Genomic DNA, 10,686 nt, shown 5'->3' on the forward strand with positions numbered 1-10,686 from the left:
GAAGTAGCTCAAGAATCCTATCTTCAAACTACGCGATAGAAATCCATCTACGCGATCAGATTCAGCATATTCTTTCTTTAAGTTTCTTCACTTTCCTTTGATTCTTAAAACATCACCATGTGACCCAGTCACATCATGCATCAAGAATCTCAGAATAGAAACTTAACAGAGTTAGAGAGGTGGACTTTACCTGAAGTAGAGTCAATCTTATTGACTTTAACACCCTTAGGTAAATTTTGGCAGCTTCGCAACTAATGACCCTTACTTTGGCAATATAAACATATGGACCCTTTGATAATTGTACACGAGACTATCACAAACTTAGCTTTTCTCTTTACCATTTGGTCAACCAAGTTGACTATGGTCGATCCCTTTCCATTGGGAAGAGAATGCTTTTCTGGATTTCCTGTGTGACTATTGTCAATGTCCATAAAGTTTCAGGAAGTTGATCTTAGCAAATAGATAAGATCATTAAGGGTCTTGTCATAGTCTGTTTCATAGGTCTTCCAAAAGAACTCACTATGTGACTTAGAAAGTAATTGAGCCACTAACTTTCTCAAGACTTTGACACCCAACTCTCCCAGCTTGTCAATATGTGACTACATCTCCAAGATGTGATCACACCTAGACCTTGCCTTGCCATTAGGGCTTGAGTGACCTTAAACTTTTTAAGAACTTGTGGGGTAGGGAGAATAATTGGAGGAGGAGAAAGAAGTATGATATCCATGGGACATCATCTTCATTAGGAATGCTTGTTTCAAGAGATTTGGGAAGATCATAAATGTCTAAACCAGACATGTTATGGGAGATATTCAAGATAGTTGATCTTTGAGTCCTTAATATGACACCCAATATGAAAATATTAAGGCTAGGACCCAACAAACTATTTTATAACTTAGAAGAGGTATGCCGTAATCCAAGCTATAAAACAATTTGAAGGTAGGTGAATGACGATTCACCAATTTCCACCAAGATAAACGAAATGTATTATTAGGTTTTAATTGGTTTTGAAACTCCTAGATCTTTTGAGATTCATTGAACTGTTCAATGGCATGTTTCAATCTCGAGTGTGCCCTTCAGGTTTTGTGACTGGGATGCCGAGGATCACAAAACAAGGAGTGAAGTAACCATGCAAATTACTGGGTACCCTTAAGTGTTTATCCCTCAATCGATGTGCCGGTTAACCACACACGCTCCATCGATACTATGATAAACATTAAGTTACCCTTTGCCTACCTTGTTAAATACGAGTTAGTGTGCCGGTTAACCACACACGCTCCACTAACCGACTTAAACAAAGTGCAAAGTGTAATTTCATGGATTAGCACCTTATTCACATTTTTCCTAAGTAACTAAGATTGGGTATTTATAAGAGTTTAGTTACTTAGTATTTATCATTAATACTTTTAATGAAGGGAGAATTATAGTCATGTCAAACCCGTTCGGCTAACGACCCTCCACCAGTCAAGCAAGCGGTGGGTGAGAGTGGACACCCATTAAGTTGCCATTTTATAGGCAACAACCTTATACCCACCTTATAGACCGGCTTCGTGAATGAGGCGTACTAGCGGTAAGACCGACTTTACTCTTATACATATATATATTATTAACTTATAATATTATAAAGTATAAGGGTTGAATTTTAACTTTTAAAATTCTAAGGGCTAACTTGGAATTAAAGTATTCATATGAGAAAACTTTACAAATTCCAAAACTTGAGGGCAAGTTTTGAAACTATTCAAAACTAATTAATTCCATAACTTATGTATTTAAAGTAGTTTTAATCCAAAAACTCTTCAAGTTCCATAACTTGTGGACAAATTATGGAAGACTTTAAACTAATAAAGAATTAACCTTTTTCTTTATTTTATAACTTATGGAATTAATTAAGGTTACATATTTTATTTATTTATTTATTAATGAAGTGACTCTTGAACCTCCATAACTTAAGGACAAGACTCTTCATCTTTTGTAACCATTACCAACTTTTATGAGTTTTTATGAAACTTAAATGTGACTTTTCATATAACTTGAGGACAAGTTACAAAAACACATTTTAGAATCAACTCTTAGATTAATTTGGATTGAAAACAATTTTTTCACTCAACTTTTCTATTAATCTAAGCAACTCATAAGAACAAGATAATTCAAATCAAACTTTTTCATGTAATTAGTCTAACCTTTAAACTAATACAAAACATGAATCTATTGACAATTATCTTTGAAAATGGATTAGCATGAACATTACCATATTAAAAACAAGTTTATAAGTTCAAAAACAACTTAGGGTAATGTTCCTAGTCCATTTCTAGCCAAAAACCTCGAAGATATGTTGTCTGGGGTCCAACTCGTCGAGTGCATGAACACAACTCGGCGAGTTGGATGCATTTTGCCTTGGACTCGTCGAGTCCCTTCATGGACTCGGCGAGTCAGCTGGGCTGACAGCATCAAAACTCGATTTTTCAGCTTCTATTGCAGGTATAACAAGAAAACAAGCCTAGGCTCTGATACCACTGTTGGGTTTTGAGCATTCTAACACTCCTAAGTGTACATGCAACCCTAAATACCTTGGATCTATGTTTTCTCTATTATACATGCAAATATGAACATCCAAGGTATTATCCTAATCTAGCATACAAAACTATCAATATAACAAGATAGAATACATACCTCTTTGATGTAGAATGTCTTCATGAAGCTTGAGTGCCTAGTGCCCCAAGTGTGACACCTCAAATGGTTCACACAACACCAAATACACTTGGAATAACTTGAAAGGATTATACACTTCATAAAATCGGCTAGCCCTCTCTAGAATAATCTAGTGGCCGATTTTGGTCAAGAATAAGATCTTTATATAGTGTTACAATTAGGGCAAACCCTAATTGTCATGACTTTCCATTTCCTTGGATCCATGGGTTCAAATACACCATGGAGCATCCAAGGAGCATCATATGGGTTTTGGCCCAACTAGATAATCCATGGAGCATTAGCCCACTATACAAGTATGGATGATTTACACAATCAACCCATATATTTAATTAGTCTTCTTTTGATCACTTAATTAATCCTAGATCAATTCTTGATCAATACTAATTAAATAATCTTATTATTCTTATTATTAATATACTAGAACTTATAATATATTAATAACCATAAGTGTCTTATTTCTCTCATTATAGTCTATCCAAGTGCATGATGCCATGCAACCCAAATGGACCATGCCGGGTCGGGTCAAGTCTTACCAATTATAGTTATGGACTTAGACATTAATCCAACACATTAGCCCCAAAAGAAGTCATGGAAAACATGCTATTATATGCCCTAATGTCCTTCATAAAAGTTACATTCTGATAGAGGGCAACGAATTGGTGGTCAAACGCAGGAGGATATGGAAGAACTACACCCCCATCCCGACAACAATGACTATACCTCAGATGACCAGGTCTTGAAAACTTACCCACCCTTTCAACATACCAGAAATACGCGCCACAGAATTCACAAACCCAAGTGCAGTCACCAGAATCGACATATTGAGGAAGACTAGAAAAGAAAGCGAGATGTCGAGACCTGCGAGACCGAGAAGCGGAGGAAGAAGAAGAAGCTACAGCTGCCCGCTTTGCCGGAACAGCCATGAGAGAACACATGCGTGAAACAGAGAGTACAATGTAAAAAAAATAGAAACATAACCGAAAGAAATTACATAGGGAAGAAAAGAACAAAAGAGCAAAAGGGGAATCGGTGGAGTTTCAACGAAGAAGAAAGGGGAAGAAAGAAAAGAGCACCACGTGGAAAGTAAAACTGAGGAAAAAGACACGTATAATATAGAATAACGAGTCAGCAAGCAGAGGAGGAACAAAAAAAATATAAAATAACAAAATACATATGGTGAAATATGCAACAACAAAATCGTAAACGACTAAAGAAAGTAAAGACAAGAAGAGCTAATTTAAGGGGGAAATTTTGTCAAAATTACTGTAGTTAAGAACACACAATTTTAATATATATATATATATATATATATATATATATATATATATATATATATATATATATATATATATATATATATATATATATATATATATATATATATATATATATATATATAATAATGAAAATTAGGCCCAAAAAAAATTAGACCATGTGTGCAGTTGCCCATATTGTTATGCTCACATGTTACTTAGTTCTAATAATATTTAATAATACTCTTAGAACTCGAATGTTAATCTTTCCATTTCGCACATTTGAAACTTTGGTGGTTATTAGGGATAATATAATAAAATTTGGCTATTTTTTATAAAAAAAAAAAAAAAAAAGGAAAAAAAACCTATATTTTTATCATTTTCTCAATTAAAATTTCTAAAAGATTAATTTTCCATTAATAACATTAACCTAAACCAAACTGAAAAGTGCGAACCTGTTAATTGTCATCATTCTTTTCAAAAGCTTGGACCTTGCGGTGTCATGCATTGTTGGTGGTTTCATCTCGTACTCGCATATATAACCCAATTCAGTATTACATCCGCTCTTTTCTTCGTCTTCTTTCCCGAATTTTCAGTATTCTCTCTGCATTTTACCAAAATTACAAACACAGATTCAGATCTGATCATCGGGAAAAATTTGAATACAGCTAAAAATGGCGGGGGTGTCAGCTCTTGCCAAATACAAATTGGTATTTTTGGGAGATCAATCCGTCGGCAAAACCAGCATCATCACCAGATTCATGTATGACAAATTCGATACCACATATCAGGTTAAACTCCCCGGCTTCTATTTCTGATTTGATCATTTTTGTTTGTTGTAATCCTATATAAATATGGGTTTCGTTGGAGATTGATATCTGACCAGGGTATTTGTATGCTATTATGTAAGCTCTAATTGATATAATAATGCCGGAATCATGTTTATGAATCTGATTGTTTGTAGTAATTTGATCATAAAATAAGGCTGAGACGCGAGCTTTGACATTGGATAGGAGACGCACATACCAGTAGGGTATAACCTGTTCTTCTCGTTCTCGAAAGTTGTCTATATGACTATATGTATGTTTTTTCACATACCAATATAACTGTAGTCTAATTGCTTAACAGTTCCTCATTGCATCTTCAGCATGTACCATGTGCATCAGCAATAACTTATAATTCTTCAAGAAAAGCTAGCCTCCTTTAGGCTATCTATCGTAACTTGAAGAGTATAAAAGAGGGGGGGGGGGGGGGGGGGGGGGGGTGAATAGTTGTCAGCATAATTTCCGACTCTTAACACAACTGAACAAGTCATGTTGTATGTAAAGGGTAAAAGGATAGAAATAAGACACAAAGACCTATTGTGGTTAGGACCTCTTTATCCTACATCCAATCCTTGAGAAATCCCAAGATTTTGAATCCATTAAAAGAGTACTCTTTATGATAAAGACAACCACTACAACAATTTGATGGCAATCATTCAAAGAACACTGATCCAATGATCAATGTACAAGTATATGAAGCACAATGTACACTACAAATTTGTGAATCTCAAGTTGAAGCTGAAATGATCAATTGAGGATGAGAAGAGCTTAAATGAACTAGAGATTGCTCAATAAATTTGTGGTTCAAAAAGCTTTAGTAGTATGTATTATGTGCATCTTTCTTTTTGCTCATAAATTGCATAAAGTTGTTTCTTGGCTATCTTTCATCTCTATTTGCTACCTTAGGCTCACCAAAATATTATTCAAAGTGGAATCAAAGAGATCTAATTCAAATCAATATATAAATTAAACATGATTGATGCAAAACATGATCATGTCTGTGAAGTCTCTCCTATACCCTTTCGATCCTTTTTGTTTGTGTTCCTATATCCTTTCTTTTTGTTTCATCTTGCATGGATAAAACTTGATTATCAATGAAAAGGTATAATGTTTGTAAGCATTTGATTATTGTTTTGACTGTCTTTTATTCTCATTTCTATTTTAGGCATGACTTCAATTTCATTAGCTGTTTATTATAGATTAATGTTTAAAAGTTAGTTGTTCTTTTGCATAAATATCAGGCTACAATCGGCATTGATTTCTTGTCAAAAACAATGTACCTTGAAGATAGAACAGTTCGGTTACAGCTTTGGTATGTTTCCATGTTAGTTATGGTTTCTTTTTCTATTTCCCAATTGGCTCTTTGATGAAGTAATATATTAACAGGCTAAATGCAAGAAATGGCAATTTATTTATATATATTATATCACCTTGCAATCATTTATTTCTCTTATAACATTGTCCTTTCAAATCTTTTTCTTACTAAGTCATTGTCTACCTAATTATAGCAGTGTACTTCAAAATTTTATCTTATTAGGACATTATACTTTGAAAAATTAAACCCAATTCAAAATATAAGTGTAAATTGCACTTTTTGTCACTGCTATATCAATTTATTTTTTCGATATGGTCCAAAAGGGTATCTTTTTTTACTATTTTTTGTTCATAACACTTTTAGTCGACGAGACATACGCCCTTAAGCCCATGTAAAATGACCAATTTGCCCCCATTTTAGTGTCCATTTCTAAACGATGTCGACATCTAACTCAGGGGCTAGAAGTGTGATGAACCAGTGAATTAGTAACAAATAAGGCAAAAGGATTCCATATAACAGAGGGACCAAAAGTGTAATTTACTCAAGATATTATTTTCATAACCTTTAATGGCTAACATGTCAGGGATACTGCTGGTCAAGAGAGATTTAGGAGTTTGATTCCAAGCTATATAAGAGATTCATCAGTTGCAGTAATCGTCTATGATGTTGCCAGTATGTTGCACACAACTTATCACATCTTTTTTTTTTTTTTTTTTTTTTTTAATCCTTTTGTTGATATATCCTTTGTGAAAATGGTTTCACTTTACCCCCTCAAGTTTCAAAAGTTAAGCTATTTACCTTGTACCTTGGACTTGACAATGTATGGAATATAAAAGAAACGAAGGAAAAATTTTGTAAAAAATCCGGAAAGCTTTCCCTAACTTTATATGTTAAGTCGTTCTTTCTGCATTAAGTCAATTACAGACACTGATATATAGCTTACCAGATTAAGGTAGTGCTTCTTTTTGACTTGATGGATAAAAAAGTTAGTGGTTGAGTTCAGCTATATATACTTAATGCTAACAAAATGTCTTAATGGGTTAAGTTAGGAAACGAATGTACTTAACGTTAAGTCATGATTTCATATTTAGTTTTCCTAAATTGGCCTTATTTTCCTCGATCAAAATTATGAGTAATGGAGTATATTTTTATGCTTATATATATATTGAGTTATTGTTTGAGTTGAACTTTATTCAATTTAAGTTACTATTCGTGTTATTTTTAAACTGAAAAATATTATTAAACAAATGAAATGGTCATTTGGGACTTTGGGTAAAATAGTCATTTGTGATTATGTTGTAAGAAATAGAAATTTGTTGTTTGTTACTCTCTTTCAGATCGGCAGTCGTTCTTGAACACTGCAAAATGGATAGAAGAAGTACGCACTGAACGAGGCACTGAGGTCATTATAGTCCTTGTTGGCAACAAAACCGATCTTGTTGACAAAAGGTCACATTTTATCATTAACTCAAGCAAATATTAAAAAAAAAAAAAGGGAATTATTTGATATTGAATGAAGTTGGTGTGATTAATGGAAAAGCTAGTTTTATTTTTATGTTGTGATTGTGATGACACAGGCAGGTTTCAATTGAGGAAGGAGATGCCAAAGCTCGCGAGCTTGGAGTAATGTTTATAGAAACCAGTGCCAAAGCCGGATTTAACATCAAGGTGCATACACTTTAAAACTTGTTTTTATTATATCTATATATCTATCTATATCTATATCTATATATCTATCTATATCTATATCTATCTATCAATCTATCTATCTATCTATCTATCTATCTATCTATCTATCTATCTATCTGTTTATGTTGAGAATCACAAGTATTGTGTGAATGTAGGAACAATTACGGATCGAAATAATGAATGATTCTGATGAGAATCATAATTAGTTATCATTTTTAATTTTTAAGAAGGTTTTAAATGCTCAAGAATCAATTAGAATCATTGATTTTTTCATGCTCTTACATTCTCACAATAATTATCATAGCTCGAATTTGAATTTTTTATTCATTAACTCCAACACATTAATGTGAAACTTTTCAATTACTTGTTATTCCTTTTTAATAACAAAATAATAATAAATTATAAAAATCCATCTATTTGATTTTATATCTTACAAAAAATTTCGTTCAAAGTATGGTTAAAGAAAAATGTTTTTCTTTTACCATATTAATTTGAATTGAAAAAATTGTATTTATAAAAGATGCAATGGTATTGAAATAATAAAGACCTACATATCTTTCAGGTCCCATTTGTGTAACAAACAGAACAATAGACATAACTGTAATTTTTTAAATTTGAGATCAGGACTTGCTCTCGATCACTCTTATGTTCAAAAGACGTAAATGCCCCCCCCCCCCCCCCCCCCCCCCCCCTCATCCTCATCTTTTGATGTTTGCTTTTGGGTTGGAATCTTTTTGAAAGCATAAATTGTATTTCTTTTATTATCTTAAATAAAAGGTGTATAGTTTTTGTTTGTTTCTTTTGGGCATTTGCCCCATTCAATTTTTTTTGGAATTAATGTCAGTTTTGTAAATATATAGAAAATAAAAGGACCATTTGGTGGACATTTGTCCCATTCAGTTTTTTTTGGACTTAATCTTCATTCTGTAAATATATAGAAAATGAAAGTAGCTTTTAGTCATAAATTTAAATAAAAATTACAGGTTACTATTTGTTGCACATATATATATATATATATAGGTATATATATATATATTATATATATATATATATATATATATATATATATATATATATGATATATATAGTACATGAAAATTTCTTCAAAATTGGCAGCCTTTATTTCGGAAGATTGCTGCAGCTTTACCAGGAATGGATAATCTTTCATCCACAAAACAGGAGGATATGGTCGATGTCAATTTGAAATCTTCCAATAATCCGTCCCATTCCGATCAGCAAGGTGGAGGCTGTGCGTGTTAGATCCCCACTGCAAATTACGTTTATAGCCCCCCTGTATTTGCTCAAACACATGAAATATTTTCTCATGCCAAAAATGCTTTTTAATTCTAATGCTTTAGCAGTCAAGGCTCATCTCATTCTTACCATGAAAGGGATATTTATGTCTTTTGCACATACGAACGACCCCTTGTCCCATCTTTTTGGTCGGGACAAAAAATTGCAAATTTTGTCTCATTCACATTAGTTCGACTTCGAGTGAGTCAGTTACGATGGGTAATTGCTTTCAGGGCTAAATTCAATAAATAACAATCTAATTCTATTTATTTTTAGTTACATTTTTTTTTATTATGTAATGTCATCGTATTTTGAAAAATATACGAGATTGTAATATATTACTTTCACTTTTTTTTTACTGACACTATACTCTTAAAAAGCTTCTCGGCTATAGCAGTAAAACTTATTGTATATTGAAACGACAATGGTAGATTTTATAAACCATAATATTGGAATATGAAAAATCGTATAAGCAACCAATTAAATAAAACACGTTTTTTCTTGTTTTTAACACTTCAATAAATCAACCAATTAAATTACAACTACTGTAGTCAACACTCCCTTATAAATAAGTGTATAGGGTTTCCTAAAATTTTCACATTTGGTCGATTACGAATGAATGGACCTAAAGTTTTGAACAATAGAAAATCTACTAGTAATATCTCAATGGACATAAAGTTTCCAACAATAGAAAATCTACTAGAAATATATGTTCAATTGATATCAGTTTCGGTCCTAATACATTTTTATAACAACATTAAACGTTTCCGTATAAGACCCATCTGTCATCTTCCTGAAACAAACAAACAAAAAAAAAAACAAAAAAACAAAAAATATCAATATAAGCAAAACAACATTAATAAACACTCACTCGATCCCCAAAGATTTGAACAGAAGCCAGTCTGAATCCGAGCAGAGAAAAACCCTGCAGGGGCGACCTGAGAACACGTGGCGGAATGTGATTTGTTGCACATTTAACATGTGTTCTCATATCGCACCTGTTGGATGCCTCTACCATTTGTTTGTTTTCTTTGGTTGTCGCAATATACTTGGAGATAGCAAGGATTATATATATATAGTAATGGTCAATTGTGTACTACGAAATTGTATGGTACTATCATTGCTAACTAGTAATTACCAGTACAACCACTCGTTGTACTCCATATGGATATATCTGTACTTTGCGTCCTACTTCAATACAATTCTTCATGAATTATAATAACATAAAGAGTAAATTACAGTTTTAGTCCTTATAGTTGGTCAAAATCATAGGTTTAATCCAAATTTTGAAAAGTTAATAAATTGTGTTCCAAAAAATTACAAGGTTGGTCCTTTGTCTAAATAAAAAGACTATTGCACCCTTCCTATTTTTTTTTTCTTTTACTATTTTTTGATTTGTAATAAATATAAAAACCAAAAGGACCCACCACCCCACCCTTACCATTACCCGCACACCTACCCATAACCCTCTTCTTCCTACATTCATGTCATTAAACACTATAGTCTTCTCATCACTTCTAACTACCCACAATGCCTTCGACCACCTCTACAACTCTTGACAACCTGCAACTCACTAACACTTGCCTCACATCTTTCCCATCTC

General features: G+C 32.8%; 1 protein-coding gene across 1 annotated transcript; it reads left to right on the plus strand.

Moving 5' to 3' along the window:
* The first annotated feature begins 4,421 nt into the window (after positions 1–4,421).
* Positions 4,422–9,161, plus strand: RABH1E (RAB GTPase homolog H1E). The gene is made up of 6 exons (XM_078957456.1): positions 4,422–4,753; positions 6,028–6,098; positions 6,685–6,773; positions 7,439–7,550; positions 7,679–7,769; positions 8,907–9,161. Exons 1-6 carry the CDS (start codon positions 4,637–4,639, stop codon positions 9,048–9,050), a joined length of 624 nt encoding a protein of 207 aa, XP_078813582.1. The 5' UTR covers positions 4,422–4,636; the 3' UTR covers positions 9,051–9,161.
* Positions 9,162–10,686: the final 1,525 nt, after the last annotated feature.

The sequence above is a fragment of the Lactuca saligna genome, chromosome 5, assembly GCF_052625555.1.
Source record: "Lactuca saligna cultivar CGN05327 chromosome 5, ASM5262555v1, whole genome shotgun sequence".
Classification (NCBI taxonomy): domain Eukaryota; kingdom Viridiplantae; phylum Streptophyta; class Magnoliopsida; order Asterales; family Asteraceae; genus Lactuca; species Lactuca saligna.